General features: G+C 41.7%; 1 protein-coding gene across 24 annotated transcripts in view; it reads right to left on the bottom strand.

Moving 5' to 3' along the window:
* LOC123765573 (serine/arginine repetitive matrix protein 1) overlaps positions 1–20,238 on the bottom strand; it is a 779,721-nt gene that overhangs the window by 225,773 nt on the left and 533,710 nt on the right. For 17 of the 24 annotated variants that reach the window (XM_069333893.1, XM_069333900.1, XM_069333909.1 and 14 more), the window contains one exon: positions 11,402–11,440. The exons of the other annotated variants lie outside the window; for them this stretch is intronic. In XM_069333893.1, coding sequence (XP_069189994.1) covers positions 11,402–11,440 — 39 coding nt within the window. The remainder of the gene's footprint in view (positions 1–11,401; positions 11,441–20,238) is intronic. 24 annotated transcript variants of the gene reach the window in all.

Here is a 20,238-nt window from a genome sequence, read left to right on the forward strand (position 1 = left end):
ATTTTTAATCACGTGTTTACTTTCGTGATATACACACACACACACACACACATATATATATATATATATATATATATATATATATATATATATATATATATATATATATATATATATATATATATACATATACTAACAAAATAATACATAAAATACATGGTTCGAGAGGCCTCTGAACCGAGATTACACGAGCATAGACCTTTAACTACCACCTCCACACACCTATAAACTATACACCATATTTCAGACGTTCTTGCCCCCTCCCTTGACTTGATATAGAGGCTGACGATCGGACCATTCTCCAGCACGGTTCAGTTCGAAATATCACCTATCGTTTCCAGCCAATTACAGACGGGACACCGTTAAATTGTAACTGTAATGGGCCCATTACAGTAGGTCGTGAATAGTTATTGCACTACACACGAGCACCCATTAAGGGGAGTATGCCAGTGGTACAGGAAGGTATGCTAGGATATAGAGGGGGATGGTATGGTGGGGAAGAGGGGTGGGAAGGTGGTATGCCACGAGGGGAGGTGGGGGTTGAATGCCCAGGAGTAGGGGGGGGGCAGGGTGGTATGCTAGGGAGGTAGATGGTGGTATGCCAGTGGTAGGGGAGGTAGCTACATCCTGTGTGCCAATGGCAAAAGTCCTCAGGGAGAGGAACAACACACAAATGCCACCTTAAGAAAATAATTTTCTTATGTTTCACCCAAAAAAAAATCCTTAATATTACCAAGAAAATTGTAGGAAAGTTGGAACAGTACACAGAAAATAATGAAGATAAGATATAAGACAACAATGATAAGACACAAATACCAATTTTGGTTTCCCAGATAAACGTAAATTAACTTTAAGAGGAAAACACTATTTTCATATGTATATATATTTTTGTTAATTTTTCGTGACTTAGTCAGGTTATTTCAAACCAAAACCCATGACTTTTCTCGGATTTTCCATTTAATAGAAACCTTGGACAAATATATATGACGAAAATATAGACTAAACGAATAAATAAAAAAAAAATAAAATGCGAATTAATAAAAATGGGTGAAAGGGAAGATTAGGCAGGACGCGAGATGCCAAATGGGCAGATCAAGTTACGGGCTCACCATAGCCCGTGCTACTTGGAACTTTGTTCCAGGTAGCGAATCTTTAACAACAACAACAAATGGGCAGGACACAAATGGGAGAGGAGGATGGAGACCTCATGGAGACAGGATAGAAATAGGATGTAACCCTCCTGCCAACAGAATACAAAAGACATCATTTGGCAATTACGAAGCAATAAGATGCTTATCTTAACATACTAAGAAGGTTAGGTAGGGTCGGTGTTTTCTATGAAGCTTTTCAAGGTAAACTAGTATGTTAAGTATGTCACATATGCACGTATTTAATAAGTCAATATTGACTATACGAAAGTGCGAGAACGGCTTGCATCGGGACAGACATCCCACGAAACTCTCCTGAAACACACATCAACCGGATGTCATCAACTGCGTGTGCAAGGATGAGCACATCACCCTATACTAAACACCTGGATTTGTGGTGCTTAATGTTGAGACGTTTCTTGCACCCACTGTGTACACTCACCCACTGTGTACACTCACCCACTGTGTACACTCTGACAGCCTTAACTCATTAAGGATTTTACTCAAGATTTCCCTAGTTTGTGTTGTACTTAGAATTGTACACGTTCAGTACTGAGGAAAGAAGCGGGGGAGGGGGTGGAAGGGGAGACTTGTTAGTGTACAAACAGGTTGGTTGGGGAGAAGTCTCTGAAGGAACCTAAGCAGCGGTCTCCTCGCGGAAGATGCAGCATTTTTTGCTCATCTTGGGGTTAATTTCCTGCTTGGATGCATATACACACTCAAGTGCATGTAACGGACTCTGTCTCCTGCTGTTAATGCTCCTGGTGGTGGTGGTTGTGGTGGTGGTAGTGGTGGTGGTGGTGGTAGTGGCACCTGGATGAGGTTCTGGGAGTTCTTCTACTCCCCCAAGTCCAGCCCGAGACTTGGCTTGACTTGTGAGAGCTTGGTCCAACAGGTTGTTGCTTGCAACGGCCCACATATCCACTACAGCCCGGTTGGTCAGGCCCTTCAGGCAGAAAAATGGCAATTTTGTTATTGAAGGCTTCTATGTTCCGGTAATATTTCTTATAATTGCTGGGAAGATACTGAACAACCGTGAACCTCTGATGTTCATACAGTGTTCTCTGATTGTGCCTAAACGCCCTCTGTTCTTCACTAACTCTATTCTGTATTTCCTTCTATATCGTTCATTCCAGTATGTTGCTATTTTACTGTGCAAATTTTGTACCTAGTCCTCCAGTATTTTCCATACTGGACGATATATATATATATATATATATATATATATATATATATATATATATATATATATATATATATATATATATATATATATTAGTTTTAGATTTAGATTAGAATGGGAGTTGATTAGTATCGATTATTAAATGTATAATTTACACCTTATATTTAATTAAGAAATTGCTAGCAACCAAACCTGTGCTTCCATTGCAACATCTTTGTAAAACAATATTACATTGTGGCCAAGTCATTTATACAACATTACATACTAGACAGAGGTCATTTATTTAATACCTTACATCAATAATTTAGAACCCCGTACACGACACAGAAACAATGATGCTACATTACATAAAAACAAGTAGGATTACTGAAGTAAAAAATTTGAAAATTTATAACAGACTCGGCAGGAGTAAAAAAAAATAGTTAAACAGGACCTTTGTAAACAGGACCAGGAGTAAACAGGACCTTTGGAGCTTCTCTTTCACATCCCAAATATATATATATTACCACGTGAACTTCCTTCCTCGTACCCACGTGCCCATCCTCATGCCCTCCTCATCCATCCCCCATGTGCCCAAGAAAGGGAATTTGATGAATGATCCTTACCCCCCACCCTTCCCCCCTCTCCCTCCTCTTGCCCGCGCCACAAATCCACAAGATGGAGGAGCCGATAAATCCCGTTATTGGTGAGGTGGGATGATGGTGAGGTGGATGATGCGGGACTCTCACAGGTCACTGTCGGAGCCATGAGATTGTCAAGCTCTGGTTCGCCTCACACACACACACACACACACACACACACACACACACACACACACACACACACACACACACACACACACACACACACACTACTTTGTCTTCATACATTACATATCTGTCTTATCTTGAGATAATCTTGAGATAATCTTGAGATAATCTTGAGATGATTTCGGGGCTAAGCGTCCCACACGGCCCGGTCCTCGACCAGGCCTCCATTTTTGTTTTTGTTACACTCCCCCCCCCCCCCCCTAGGAAGCAGCCGTAGCAGCTGTCTAACTCCCAGGTACCTATTTACTGCTAGGTGAACGGGGGGGCATCAGGGTGAAAGAAAGTCTGCTCATCGTTTCTCGCCAGCGCCCGGGATCGAACCCGGGACCACAGGATCACGCGTCCAGTGTTCTGTCCGCTCAGCCACCGGCACCGGTAGGGCATAACAGTGCTATTTGTTACGGAGTGAAAAACATAGGAAAGTGATTGTGATGAGTGTATTCATTTCTGTTCTCATTCATCGTCTTCAAGATAACTTGATTCATTCATCGTCTTCAAGATAACTTGATTCATTCATCGTCTTCAAGATAACTTGATTCATCCATCGTCTTCAAGATAACTTGATTCATTCATCGTCTTCAAGATAACTTGATTCATTCATCGTCTTCAAGATAACTTGATTCATTCATCGTCTTCAAGATAACTTGATTCATCCATCGTCTTCAAGATAACTTGATTCATCCATCGTCTTCAAGATAACTTGATTCATTCATCGTCTTCAAGATAACTTGATTCATTCATCGTCTTCAAGATAACTTGATTCATTCATCGTCTTCAAGATAACTTGATTCATTCATCGTCTTCAAGATAACTTGATTCATTCATCGTCTTCAAGATAACTTGATTCATTCATCGTCTTCAAGATAACTTGATTCATTCATCGTCTTCAAGATAACTTGATTCATTCATCGTCTTCAAGATAACTTGATTCATCCATCGTCTTCAAGATAACTTGATTCATTCATCGTCTTCAAGATAACTTGATTCATTCATCGTCTTCAAGATAACTTGATTCATTCATCGTCTTCAAGATAACTTGATTCATTCATCGTCTTCAAGATAACTTGATTCATTCATCGTCTTCAAGATAACTTGATTCATTCATCGTCTTCAAGATAACTTGATTCATTCATCGTCTTCAAGATTACTTGATTCATTCATCGTCTTCAAGATAACTTGATTCATTCATCGTCTTCAAGATAACTTGATTCATTCATCGTCTTCAAGATAACTTGATTCATTCATCGTCTTCAAGATAACTTGATTCATTCATCGTCTTCAAGATAACTTGATTCATTCATCGTCTTCAAGATAACTTGATTCATTCATCGTCTTCAAGATAACTTGATTCATTCATCGTCTTCAAGATAACTTGATTCATTCATCGTCTTCAAGATAACTTGATTCATTCATCGTCTTCAAGATAACTTGATTCATTCATCGTCTTCAAGATAACTTGATTCATCCATCGCCATTAAGATAACTTGATTCATTCATCGCCATTAAGATAACTTGATATACTAACCTACACTAACTTAACTACTGTTACCTAGCAGTAAAATAGGTACCTGGGAGTTAGTCAGCTGTCACGGGCTGCTTCCTGGGGGTGGAGGCCTGGTCGAGGACCGGGCCGCGGGGACACTAAAGCCCCGAAATCATCTCAAGATAACCAATCGAGTGCGTTAATAAAGAGTAAATCTTAAAGTACCTGACATGAAATTACAAAACATGAGTTCTATTTTAATGCCTTACTTATTAAACTGTCTGTACTGTAAACGAGATAGTTTTAACATTTCAACTATGGCCCTTTGCCGACAGGTTTCACTCGGGTCAAAACAATCTTCCTCAAAGTATTGAGAAATTGACGAGGAAAAAAAATCATCATTAATTAAACATTAATTTTCTCGACACAAGAACAGACTCCTTGGAGACAAATTATTTTCTATACCACATTGAAATTTCCAGGAAATAAGTTTTTTACTCATAATACTTCTAACAATAGGGACCAGGAAGCACCTGGTTAGCTCCCTGGAGCTGCCTCCTATCTTGAGGTTATCTTGAGATGATTTCGGGGCTTTTTAGTGACCCCGCGGCCCGGTCCTCGACCAGGCCTCCACCCCCAGGAAGCAGCCCGTGACAGCTGACTAACACCCAGATACCTATTTTACTGCTAGGTAACAGGGGCATAGGGTGAAAGAAACTCTGCCCATTGTTTCTCGCCGGCGCCTGGGATCGAACCCAGGACCACAGGATCACAAGTCCAGCGTGCTGTCCGCTCGGCCAACCGGCTCCCGGTTCTGCCTCCAGACAGAACAAAAATATTACAGTAATAAATGACTCGCAATATATTTTATAATTGTGTCGCGGGGACAGGAAGCCAGAGTGTATTCATAAACATTTGGCTTTTAATCGAGGTCCCCCCTCATCCCCCCAAAGGCCGAATTACAGACCCAGGATGCAACCCCCCACACCAACAAGTTGACTTTAACTCCTGAGTACCTACTGACTGCTAGGTAAACAGAGGCAGTAGATAAACGCAAATGTCCCCTAACCATTTCTGTCCCACCCGGTATTCGAACCCGGAATTCTAGATTGTGGTTCGAGAACGAACCCCGACTGTACTACCGGGCCTCTTGCAATGACAGTAACTCGCAGGCTTTTGGAGATTGCAATAAGATAAAGTGACGTGTTTAAATCTAGCGTTAGTGACTAATAGGAAGCTGGCGCCACGCCTGGTGCCGGCGAGGCAGATCTTGGTGCCTGGTGCCGCCTCTTAGCACCCACAACCTCCATGACTGAAACTTGATAAATGTTCCTTCCTGAGTGATTCATCCGGTGCAGAAAATAAAGTCGCATTTCACCCTTGAGGTGGATTGGAGACGGAAAGGGAAGAATGGAAGAGAAATGACACGAGGAACGGGGGGGAAGAGGAAGGGAACAGCGAGAAGGAATGGACATGGAACGCCAGTTTGGAAAGACAACCACGATGGAGAGCGACAAGACAGATATGACACGACGACTCTCATGATCCCTGGAAACACAGACCGAAACTGTCTCTATTTTTCGCTTGTTACAACTTGTAATAAAGTTGTTACAGCTTGGCTTAACGTGTTTATGACGTATTAAAACGTTACAACTTGCTATATTGGTTGTTATAACCGGTTAGGAGGTGTTAAAACTTGTTCGAACGTTGTAGCAACGTCGTAGTTTTGCTATGTGTTTGGCGGGAAGTCACGACTGAAAAAAGCTAAAACGCAGAGATGGACAAAGACACTGTAGGACCAACCCCTCGGGGACGTTTGGGCCACCTGGAGGAGGTAGGATGTGAGAGGGATGGAGAGGGAGAGGGAGAGAGAGAGAGAGAGAGAGAGAGAGAGAGAGAGAGAGAGAGAGAGAGAGAGAGAGAGAGAGAGAGAGAGAGAGAGAGAGAGAGAGAGAGAGAGAGAGAGAGAGAGAGAGAGAGAGAGAGAGAGAGAGAGAGAGAGAGAGAGAGAGAGAGAGAGAGAGAGAGAGAGAGAGAGAGAGAGAGAGAGAGAGAGAGAGAGAGAGAGAGAGAGAGAGAGAGAGAGAGAGAGAGAGAGAGAGAGAGAGAGAGAGAGAGAGAGAGAGAGAGAGAGAGAGAGAGAGAGAGAGAGAGAGAGAGAGAGAGAGAGAGAGAGAGAGAGAGAGAGAGAGAGAGAGAGAGAGAGAGAGAGAGAGAGAGAGAGAGAGAGAGAGAGAGAGAGAGAGAGAGAGAGAGAGAGAGAGAGAGAGAGAGAGAGAGAGAGAGAGAGAGAGAGAGAGAGAGAGAGAGAGAGAGAGAGAGAGAGAGAGAGAGAGAGAGAGAGAGAGAGAGAGAGAGAGAGAGAGAGAGAGAGAGAGAGAGAGAGAGAGAGAGAGAGAGAGAGAGAGAGAGAGAGAGAGAGAGAGAGAGAGAGAGAGAGAGGAGAGAGAGAGAGAGAGAGAGAGAGAGAGAGAGAGAGAGAGAGAGAGAGAGAGAGAGAGAGAGAGAGAGAGAGAGAGAGAGAGAGAGAGAGAGAGAGAGAGAGAGAGAGAGAGAGAGAGAGAGAGAGAGAGAGAGAGAGAGAGAGAGAGAGAGAGAGAGAGAGAGAGAGAGAGAGAGAGAGAGAGAGAGAGAGAGAGAGAGAGAGAGAGAGAGAGAGAGAGAGAGAGAGAGAGAGAGAGAGAGAGAGAGAGAGAGAGAGAGAGAGAGAGAGAGAGAGAGAGAGAGAGAGAGAGAGAGAGAGAGAGAGAGAGAGAGAGAGAGAGAGAGAGAGAGAGAGAGAGAGAGAGAGAGAGAGAGAGAGAGAGAGAGAGAGAGAGAGAGAGAGAGAGAGAGAGAGAGAGAGAGAGAGAGAGAGAGAGAGAGAGAGAGAGGAGCGCCAATGGGAAGGGAGGGAGCAGCAGCAGGAAGGAGGGCTTGGGAGGGCTCGCCAGTAAGCCATCACGGGGGCTCCACCGCCCCTCCAGTCACGTCCACCGCCAGACGTGATCTTGTTTACAACTCTGTCCATCCCCCCACTACCCCCACCCCCACCCCCCCACCAGGTCAACCCCATCCCCACACCCCCCCCCCCTTCAAACCCCCCCTCGTCCACCTTCCACCACCACTACTCCAAGTCTCCCCTTCATCACCAACTACACACACACACACACACACACCTGAGGCGGGACCAAAGAGCCAGAGCTCAACCCCCGCAAGCACAACTAGGTGAGTACACATACAGTATGCCACCAGATTAGTACCCGAGCTGAGGGGGTATGAGCTACCAGGACAGACTACGGGAACTAAACCTCACGTCGCTGGAAGAAACAAGTTAGGGGGAGACATGATCACCACATACAAGAATCTCAGAGGAATTGATTGGGTAGATACAGACAATTTATTTAACACAGAGGGCACACGCACAAGGGGACACAGGTGGAAGCCTAGTACCCAGATAAGCCATATAGATATTAGAAAGAATTCGTTTAGTGTCAGAGTAGTTAAGAAATGGAATGCACTAGGCAGTGATGTGGTGGAGGCTGACTCCATACACAGTTTCAAATGTAGATATAACAGAGCCTAATAGGCTCAGAAATATGTACACCGGTTGATTGACAGTTGAGAGCAGAGACCAAAGAACCGAACCTCAACCGCCGCAAACACAATCAAGCGAATACAATCCACAATCAAGCGAGTACAATCAGATAAGTTCACACTAAACTTCTGCTTGTTCAATTTCTCCAAGACTTAGACGAAGACAAGATTGCTCCCGGTGCCTCTTATCGGCGTAGTCTTGTCTTATCTTCCAATAGATCCCTCACACGTCATAAACCAACCTCACGACCAATTAAGAGTCTTCACATTCTCTATCGGAAAGCAGTCAGGTCACGCTGGCCTTCCACACACCCTGCTAACCACATCTCACCTCCACGAGGCAGCCTTCTCATATTCTCCACCTCCCGCCCGTTAACGACCCATGAGGCAAGAGGCGGGCCAGGTGTGAATGGCTGTAACAAGGTAACTGGCCAAGAAATAGTGAGAGGAGTGGGAGGAGGAAGAGTGAGGAGGAGAGAAGAGTGAGGAGGAGAGAAGAGTGAGGAGGAGAGAAGAGTGAGGAGGAGAGAAGAGAGAGAGAGAGAGAGAGAGAGAGAGAGAGAGAGAGAGAGAGAGAGAGAGAGAGAGAGAGAGAGAGAGAGAGAGAGAGAGAGAGAGAGAGAGAGAGAGAGGAATGAGAGGAGAAGGAGGAGGACGTAAAGACGATATGTGGAGAATAAAAGATTAATAAGAGCACACACACAGGCATACAAAATTCAATGCCAAACCTGTGCAATGAAAACTTTTTCCGCCATAAACCCACACCAGGAACACCAACCCCGAGAGAGAGAGAGAGAGAGGGAGGAGCCAAGCACAAGGTGCCAGTTAGGTTAATAAAGATGACTAAAGCAAAGTAACAAATGACAAAAATAAAGGGAAAAAGCAGTAAAACTAAAAACTTAACTAAAACATCTCTACCGTAAAGGCTAAACCTCTCAAACCTCGGCACTACTTACTGGAAGAGAATGTAATCCTCGGTGCAGTACGGTGTGTGATTGTTTGGGACAGGTGATTGATTGATAAAGATTAAGCCACCCAAAAGGTGGCACGGGCATGAATAGCCCGTAAGTGGTGGCCCTTTTGAGCCATTACCTGTATCAAAAGATGATACTGGAGATCTGTGGAGGTGCGACTGCACCCTGCGTGACGAAAGATGTCTCCCGTGTGGGGACAGGAAGCCTGATAGTGTTATATAGAGGTTCCCCCTTTGGCCAACGACATATGACGGGAGACATCTCCCGTCACACAGGGTACAACCGCACCTCCACAGATCTCCAGTATCATCTATTGATACAGGTAATGGCTCAAAAGAGCCACCACTTACGGGCTATTCGTGCCCGTGCCACCTTTTGGGTGGCTTAATCTTCATCAATCAATCAATCAATAACATATCTTCCCCAGAATGCACAACAGTCATCAGGGGGTGTAAAGCAACTTAATGCCCCAGACATCAACACCTACATATGGGCACTCAAACCCCCAAGCATCATTCGAGTCTGAACCTCCACTACACTATGCAGGCGATGAGTCACAATAACGTGGCTGAAGTATGTTGACCAGACCACACACTAGAAGTTGAAGGGACGACGACGTTTCGGCCCGTCCTGGACCATTCTCAAGTCTCCACTACACTACATTGATTACATATTGTCACTTGGTACCTTCACTACAGATAATAATAATTCCCTATAGGGGCACAGGGGGCATGGGGGGGGGGGGTTAACTGGGCACAATAATAATGCTCCGTTAACACACACGCATTTAGGATCCCATGTTAGGTCCATAAAAGTAGGGGTTTAGTGCCCTTATCAACACTATCGCAGCCGGCAGGGAGGGCTGGAGGAACCCCAATAAATGCACCACCCACGGGAGAAATAGTCTGTGTCGCCCTCAGCGATGTGGTGTGGTCCCTGAAGCCCTATAACAGGACAGGTCGAAGGCCACATGGCTTACGGGGCTATTCATGCCCGTGCCACCTCTTGGGTGGCTTAATCTTTATCAATCAATCAATCGCCATACGGCTCCGGATCCACCTTACTAACTTGGTGGATTTGTGCAAGGTACTTACTTCTCCATGCTCTGGTGTACATATAAGGATCCCGGTAAAGATCACTTTACGGGCTCACCATAGCCCGTGCTACATGGACACTTCGTCCTGAGTAGCTAAATCTTTAACAACAACAACAACAAGAGTCTGGTTTATGGGTGGAACCTTCGACAAGCCGCCGGCTTCTTGTCCTCGTCGAGGCCACTATAGTATCAGTGGCCTTCAGGTAAATTCCGGTTCGTTCACGACTCATAATCCAGAATTCTGGGTTCGAATCTCGGACAGGACAGAAATGGTTGGGAGCGTTAGTCAGCCCCTGGTCGAGGACCGGGCCGCGGGGACGCTAAGCCCCGAAATCATCTCAAGATAACCCACACAACCAGAAAATCCGAAGGAAATATTACTTAATATCTCCAAATACTGAAGTGGGAACCGAACCCGGAATCTTTCGGGTGCAATTACTGTGCAAATATGATAAACAAACATATATGTCAATAACGTTAGCTCAACACATAATAACGGTTCACACATTTAGCTTACAGACTTACCTGCGGGTTCTAGGACAGTTATCCCTAGCAAGCTGGTATTACGTTTTCTCTGTACTGAAAGAAAATGAATCACAACACTAATCCTAAAGAAGCGGGGGACTAAGGCATTATTTTACAGTCTTGATTCTGGAATTACTTACAGAATAGTTACCAAATCTCTTTAAATAATAATAATAATGTTTACTTCAGGTAAAATAAATAATGTTCTATTGGCTCCAGTATTATAATGCTCCAATATTAATAAAAAATGCTTATTCATACATACAAAAATGAGTTAAAAAGAGAATGATAGATTTCTAGACAGAGCAAGTAAATACTATGCCTAAAGCCACTAGTACGCACAGCGTTTCGGGCAAGACAAGCCAAAGAGAGTTAACAAAAAATCTTTGAAATGGTTTAAACTCAACAATCTATATTTAAACACCAGTGGGTGAAGTACTACTAAAGTGCTATTACTGGAAGAGAACACAGTCAATGGACAGTGCTAGGAGTGAGTTCAAGTTCAAGTTAAAGTATGTTTATTGAGATAAGCAATAAATACATCTCAAAGGGATAGAGTAGCTTAGGCTATTTCTACCCCCCTGGGAGTGAGGGGAGGTGCGCCTACCGGGTGCTGTCTTCCAATCGTATCTTCTTCGTCCCATACCTGGAGAGGAGAGCATTATTAATATATGTGTGTTATAGTAGTCATGGTTAACATCGTTTAAAATGCAATGGTAGAGTAGTTACTAAGGATGCTGCAGTGTAGTGGAAAGGGCTCTCACCAGCTCGGTTAGTAAACAAGAATGGATCTGTTGACCAGACCACACACTAGAAAGTGAAGGGACGACGACGTTTCGATCCGTCCTGGACCATTCTCAAATCGATTGTGAATGGTCCAGGACGGACCGAAACGTCGTCGTCTCTTCACTTTCTAGTGTGTGTGGTTTGGTCGACATATTTCAGCCACGTTATTGTGACTCCTCGTCTGCACAAGAATGAATTCGGGTCGAATCCCGGCCACTACTTAACTGTTCGCCCATGAGCCCCAGTATTAACTGGGACCTGGATGTAAAAAAATTAGCGGATCGTGATCTGAGGGGAAGCAGAGTGGTACAGTTACTGTCAGACCTTATTTCTTGGAGAATCATTCCTTAAAGAATATCAATGGGAATGTCTAAGTCTTGTTCACATTTATATTTATTACATGCAGCTATATCTTTTGTTTGTCATGAATACCTATTTGATATGACATCCATACACAGGGAATGCCAGGTGGCTTGGTGCAGCCCTGGCACGGGCATGAATAACCCGTAAGATTACTCTCATGAGGTTTCTGAATATATATTGAAGGAAGTTTGGGGTTTGAAGCAACGAGAGAGTTAGGGGTGGTAGTATCTAGTTGTAGTGAAGCTATCTGTGTGTGAATAACTGTACACACTAACGCTGAACGACCTGGTCACGGCCAGGACGGCCCCATATGTATATAATGCTACATGCATTACATAATACACATACATAATACCCCCTACATATATAATGCTCCTGCGCTCTTCAGTTATACAAAACAGGTCAATGCTGTCAAGTGTAACTGCTTTGTATACACTTCGGATATCATTCAGTATTTTAGTCCAAAGGGGTGTATATATGTTACTTGTGTATATACGATTCGTAAATAGTGGGATACCGTTGTTAGAGACCACATGGTATGTCATACGTAGGGTGGGGTAAAGGTTACAGTCCCCCATGACAGATTAAGGAACTGTACCCCAATAATTCTTGTATCCTAACATCGCACCGGTCAACCTACAAAACTTTGTACCGATAAGTATAAGTATAATCAACCAAATGGGTAAATTTAATTGAACACCAAGTGATCAATGTCCATGATATCCCTTCCATTCTCTCTCCTATCGCAAACCTTTCCATATATCCCTTCCATGCTTTCTTCTCTCTCTCTCTCTCACGTCCAAAAGTCTACTACCCTTTCCCACGATTACCTCCTTACTATATTATGACTTCCTTATATTCCTTCCATTTCACCTTTCACTCACTTTCCCCTTCCCATTTCCCCTATTTCTCCATCTCAGTCTCGCCTTCCTTCCTTCCCTCCTCTCCCATTCTCTTCTTCCTATCTATACCAGCGTTCCATCACTTGCTGCATTACTTCTATCCCATCTTTCGCTCGCCCTAGACTCCGCTCTCCCGCTCGGCGCCTTTCCCGCCAAGCGCCTTTCCCGCCCAGCGCCTTTCCCGCCCAGCGCCTTTCCCGCCCTGCGCCTTTCCCGCCCTGCGCCTTTCCCGCCCAGCGCCTTTCCCGCCAAGCGCCTTTCCCGCCCAGCGCCTTTCCCGCCCAGCGCCTTTCCCGCCCAGCGCCTTTCCCGCCCTGCGCCTTTCCCGGCCGGCGCCTTTCCCGCCCTGCGCCTCTCCCGCCCAGCGCCTTTCCCGCCCTGCGCCTTTCCCGGCCGGCGCCTTTCCCGCCTTGCGCCTCTCCCGCCCTGCGCAATGTACGGCTCAGGCAGTCTCTCTCTCGGCAGGAGATGCGATCCAATCACAGGTAAAAACAAAAGTTTCTTGTAGATCACATTCTGATGACGCTCATAGCGAAATATATCACATATTGCGTTTTTTTTTTTACTTGATCTGCCTTGCCCTATCTACATGTGTTTCTGTCACAGCACGAGTATGTGATTCTGTCGAATATATATATATATATATATATATATATATATATATATATATATATATATATATATATATATATATATATATATATATATATATATATATATATATATGTATGTGTGTGTGTGTGTGTGCGTTTTCAATTTCAAAGCCATTCCGCGTCATAAATTTTATTTAAAATGTTATCACCATTCCCAAAGTGATAAAAATATATACAGTACCATTAATTAATTTAAAGGTTTATTAAATATTTAACAGAAATTTGTTTGATTTGAGTTTGCAAACATGTATTTACTATTTGTATTGATTATTTGTACCTGCAAGATCGAGCTGTTAGCTCTTGGACCCCGCCTTTCAACTGCAGTCAATAAGTTACATCAACAAGGTAGAGACAGACTCAAGGCTCTCAGAACTGTAGTGGGGTACAGCCCTAAATACGGTGTTAATATCAGATTAGCAAAAATTATGTACTTAGCATTTACAAGGTCTCTGATAGACTATCATGCACCAGCTTCAAACATGCAAAATGGCAAAAGTATTGAAAGACTGGAAAAAAAATGCAAAATGAAGCACTCAAAATTATACTTGGCTGTCCTATAACTACCAAAGTTCTCAATATCCGGAAAGAATTAAATATACCTAGTATTAAATATAGAATATTTGAAATTAATCTTATGATGGGACTAAAGCTTTTGCGTGATAACAAAAACAACATTGTGTCAGTTGCACTGTTAGAACACATACGTAATGGAACAAGCGAGTCTAAATGGATTCAAAGAACAGCCATTCATATAAAAATGATGGGACTGCACGATGTATATACAGATGAAAGAGTACAGCACTTCCTTCCACCCTGGCAGATAGTTCCTTTTGACATCCTGACGCCTGCATACCCCACCAAGAAACTAATTACAAACAACCCTCATGCTCAGCTTCCTGTTAAATTAATTACCATAGAACATATTCACAATATACAAACTAAAAACAACATCGAACAGGCCATATTCACTGACGGATCACTCAATACAGCTACAGGGAGGGCAGGACGTGCTGTTATTGCTCATCAGCCCGATGGCAGCACAATTCAAAGGAATATAAGAGTTAGTAACTAGGTATCCATAATGCAAGCTGAGTTGGTAGCAATACTGGTAGCACTCTAAATTATTGACAACACTGAAGTAGACAGCTTAATTATTTCTGACTCCCTTTCCTCACTACGAGCAATAAACAGTTTGCAATCAAGTAATAACGTGCTTGTCTCTGAAGCTAGACATAGATATAAGCATACTAAATAAGGGGATAAATATAAAAATGTTGTGGATTCCTTCTCACATTGGCCTGCAGGAACATGATAAAGTTGACGCCCTTGCTAAGGCTGCAGTAAATAAAGACAGTGTTGAACGGAATCTTAAGTTATCAAATAGGTCCCTTAAAAGTGTCATTAGATCAGAACTCTTGGGAGAATTTGAAGAAAGCAGAACAGTGCAAACTGGAATTATCAGGTCCATTGTTCATCACAATGAAATGTGTCAAGTAACAAAGTCAGTAGACTAACAGATGTTGTCACAGCTCGAATAAGACTTGGCTACAAGTATCTTTGGCAGTTGGGTTTGTATAGGGATCTAGATGAAGTGTAAAGTGTAAAGTGTGTGGACAAAGACAGGGGCACACACTCGAACACTATATCTTGGACTGTAGTAAAATTGTGCCATTTAAAGGTAAAACTAAACTCACGCTCTATGAAATGGCAAACCATCTTATTACTAAGGATACAACAATTGAAATCCTTGCACTGTATCCATATTTCGTTTCCAGTAGATAAACGACATACGAGATTACAAAGCAAGTAGTGTATTGTATTGGTCGACGACCGGGCCGCGGGGACGCTAAGCCCCGGAAGCACCTCAAGGTAACCTCAAGGTAACCTCAAGGTTGTGAAGACTAATAACAAACGGCAGCCTCCCCTATGACTGTAATATATCATTAGCTCAATTATATATTAGCAATAAGACCTACCATTAATGTATAATGATTAAATGTAAATATATAGCTCTTGAAATCGAACATTCTCTGTAAATAGTTAACATTATAATTATAGGGTGTGAAGGATAGATGAAATTATTGTAACTCCGTTGAGGTCCGATAAAGGCCTTTTATACCACTCTATAATCCTTTTTGCGCTACCGCTCACAGGATGAGTATAGGGTGCACAATAAACTAGCCAGAGTAACAATCAAAATGAATCAACAACCACCAACCAATAGACCTTTTCTCTCCCTAAATCTTTGGCAATTCTCCATTATCTTTTGCATTGCTCGTGTCTTATCCGCACTGTTATCGGTTATTCCTACTTTCTTATCAGCATTGTTATCGGTTTCTCGTATCTCCAGCCTCCACACTCGCATCAAGCAAACTTTCCAATACTGATGCAGATTTTTCTTACATAATAACTTTGTATATTCGCGTCCTTATCAGTAGCAGATTGTAGGATACAATCTCATGATTGTATCCTACATGTGATTTATTATTTCCTTTGCTTCCTATCTTTATCTACTGCCTACTTTATCTATCCTTTATCTTCCTATCTTTATCTACTGCCTACTTTATCTATCCTTTATCTTCCTATCTTTATCTACTGATATTTATATTTATCTACTTTATCTACTGTTACACTGTGTCATCTCTACTCATCGTCACATTATCTCTCCTTCTCAATTATTTCTCGAAACCTACTCCACAGCTCTCTTTTTTACTCTTTCCTCTCTCTTTTTCTTTGACTTTCTCTTCCACCTCCATCCTCTCTGACTTCCTCTTCCTTCTCTCTTCTCATGTACACACTAATGTACCAGTAACTACATACTCATCATAACTAATTACCCGCTCATTTGCATAATTAACACGAAGTGCATATATTATCAAACCAAATAGGAATTATCTGCTCGTAATAGCTGTATCCACGATTAAATTTATTTTAATTGATATGTTACATTTCATGTTTAATGAGATTATGCTTGTGATGAGTTCTGATCGTCAGTGGAGGTATCGAAGATTAATTAACTCGTGTTAAAAACGACATCATGTATGATCTTTGTCGTTTAGTGTTGTTACCTAGCAGTAAAATAGGTACCTGGGTGTTAGTCAGCTGTCACGGGCTGCTTCCTGGGGGTGGAGGCCGGGTCGTGGACCGGGCCGCGGGGACACTAAAAAGCCCCGAAATCATCTCAAGACGATAGTGTCTCAATTCACTGTTGTGAACATTTTAAAGGTTCAACTGATACCAGAATCGTGAAGAGGCCCACAGGGATCTCTATAGCACAGTTCCAACTGCTTGGTGTTGACCCCCGACCCGAGCACAATAGGCCAAACTCACAGCAACCATAATGTTAAAATTTGGTGAGACTAACCCTAGGTGTCTGGCTTTTACCCTCGGATATTCTAACTTATATTATTATTGTTGTATCAGTTAATAATAAAGTATAATATTATTAATAATAATATATTGACTGCATATATTTATTTTTATTGTTATAATAATTACTTTCGTTACTATAACTATTATTATTATTACAAGATTTTAAGTCTTGAATATATAATTCAATATTTACTTAAAACATTATTTTACATTAGTATCTTTTGTAATTTTAATGATGCTATGATTTGTAGCCATGATGGGGGTTGGTGGGGGGGGGGGGGCACAGTAGATAAGTTAGTATATGTCAGTGTGCGTCTCAGAGCACAGTTACAGCCCCGCTCCTGTGCCAGGTAAGTCTCACAACGGGCTCACCATAGCCCGTGCTACTTGGAACTTTTTTGTTCCAAGTAGCAAATCTTAAAACGACAAGAACAGTGTGCGTGTGTTACCCTATCCAATGGGTGTCAGTCTCTTGTGTGTGTGTGTGTGTGTGTGTCTGTCCATGTCACAGGACATCTGTCTATCTCTCTGTCTCTGTTGATTTTCGTGTGTCTCCGTGTCTCTGTCAATCTTTGTCTCTCTCTCTCTCTCTCACTAACTACCCGTCCTCCTAAAATTTCCTTAACCCCCAAGACTCATCCATTTCTCCCTTCGTATATGGACTTCCTCTCTCCATCTCTCACCCCATCTCGTTACAATTTAAGGTTATTTCTCTATACTTTTCCTGCACTTGCTCGGCACTACTTCCCCACGGGAACACACTGCTCAGCTACACAATACAATGCATGTATATATATATATATATATATATATATATATATATATATATATATATATATATATATATATATATATATGTCGTACCTAGTAGCCAGAACTCACTTCTCAGCCTACTATTCAAGGCCCGATTTGCCTAATAAGCCAAGTTTTCCTGAATTAATATATTTACTATAATTTTTTTCTTATGAAATGATAAAGCTACCCTTTTTTCTATGTATGAGGTCAATTTTTTTTATTGGAGTTAAAATTAACGTAGATATATGACCGAACCTAACCAACCCTACCTAACCTAACCTAACCTATATTTATAGGTAAGGCTAGGTTAGGTAGCCAAAAAAAGCTAGGTTAGGTTAGGTTAGGTAGGTTAGGTAGACGAAAAAACATTAATTCATGAAAACTTGGCTTATTAGGCAAATCGGGCCTTGAATAGTAGGCTGAGAAGTGCGTTCTGGCTATTAGGTACGACATATATATATATATATATATATATATATATATATATATATATATATATATATATATATATATATATATATATATATATATATATATATATATCATGCCTATTAGCCAGAGCCGTTTTATCTAATAGGAGCATTTGTTGTATATTTTCACATACAGGATCTCTTTTTAAAAAAAATAGGTCTACTCGTAATGAAATTAAAACAATTTTTTCCTACGTTAGGACAGTGCTAAATTAGGTCCTGAGGTTCTGGTAGCCCAGGACGCGAAAGCCCACGAACACCCAGTCATTAATTGTATAATATTACGCATTAAAAAGCGTAATATTTTCGATTAGAATTTGGTGTATTGCCTAGGTTAAAGGTTTTGGTACTGTTAGCAACCATTTGTTTTTGTAGTGCGTGGTTGCAACCCGTTCTCGCAAATTCGTAAAGTCAATATTGACTTATTAACTACGTGCATAGGTGATATACTAAACATAATAGATACCCCTAAAAAGATTCATAGAAAACACCGACCTTACCAACACGATGTTGACCAGACCACACACTAGAATGTGAAGGGACGACGACGTTTCGGTCCGTCCTGGACCATTCTCAAGTCGATTCGGTCCAGGACGGACCGAAACGTCGTCGTCCCTTCACCTTCTAGTGTGTGGCCTGGTCAACACTTGGGTGATGCATTTACACAGTTGCGATTCGAACGGAGGTCCTCGATGAAGCCCCGTTCCATAAAAGCTATTGAACGCCACCACTTGAAAGTTGAGTGTTAAATGCTTTCCGTTAGTAAACAAGTGTGTTCACCAGTTGAAATAAAGCGCACTCTATTACTGTATTATTATTATTATTATTACAGTTTCCTGAAGGGGCTCATCCGAAAGCGACCTTCCCTTCTGGAGAACGACCGTTCGTGACGCAGCGTGACGCAGCGCGACGCAGCGCGACGCAGCCAGACACGAATCTTACGCACGTCGTCAAATAATTCACCAACAAAAAGAAATACATCTGAAAAACGTGCCTTTCCTTCCCCCCTGGCGTTAATACAACATAACAGAGACAACAAAAGAAGTGTATAAAATGCCATGAACTGTTGCTATTCACCGCAGGTTAGTCCCGCTCCAAAAGTTTTCAACTGTGCCAATTATTCTCCAAATATATAACATCCAAATGACCCACGAAACTCAAAAACACATATAATGTATACATTAATACTCATAAGTACCTCATTGCTTTAATAGCCATACATAATACACCTTTTTTAGAAGTCTACAAACCCCCTAGTATATATATATATATATATATATATATATATATATATATATATATATATATATATATATATATATATATATATATATATAATGTAAAAACATCAATGTTATGTACTCTCATTAACCCAATGCACCTTCTTGTGTATATATATATATATATATATATATATATATATATATATATATATATATATATATATATATATATATATAAGATACAAAACATTGATGGATTTATATATAAGAGCTAGTACATACAGTGCCTAAAGCCACCTATATATATATATATATATATATATATATATATATATATATATATATATATATATATATATATATATATATATATATATATATATGTTATATACGAACTGTGTACGGAGAGAATTAATATAAAAATGTAATGTTTACCGACAACACTGGGGGGGGGGGGTTAGCCCCCCTCATAATTGCCGGAAGGGCAATTCGAACCGATTTGGTTATCCACAAATTCGCTTCAGTAATCTAAACAAAAGTTTGGCCGCTTTCCACAACATCTGCCAAATAAGGTCACGCCTGCAACCCGCCTTGGCAATTCTTATCTTGCAAAGAGCAATTTCCAGTTTAAAATGGCAATTTGCTTTCGGGGTTGCACAAGGAGGCCTGCGTTTTTTAATTAGATATCTGCCGGGATGGCTGAATGTCTGTGTGTGTTCAGACTCGAGGTCCAGTAGTGAGTTCATGCGAGTCAGGTAAGATAGCGTGTCTATACACAACATGGGGGCTGCATTGAGCCTGATTAGATAACGTATCCACACACAACATGGGGGGCTAAATAAATACGTTTCTTTCCGACATTTAGTCCAATATTACCCCC

This window comes from Procambarus clarkii, chromosome 30, assembly GCF_040958095.1.
Source record: "Procambarus clarkii isolate CNS0578487 chromosome 30, FALCON_Pclarkii_2.0, whole genome shotgun sequence".
Taxonomy (NCBI): Eukaryota; Metazoa; Arthropoda; class Malacostraca; order Decapoda; family Cambaridae; genus Procambarus; species Procambarus clarkii.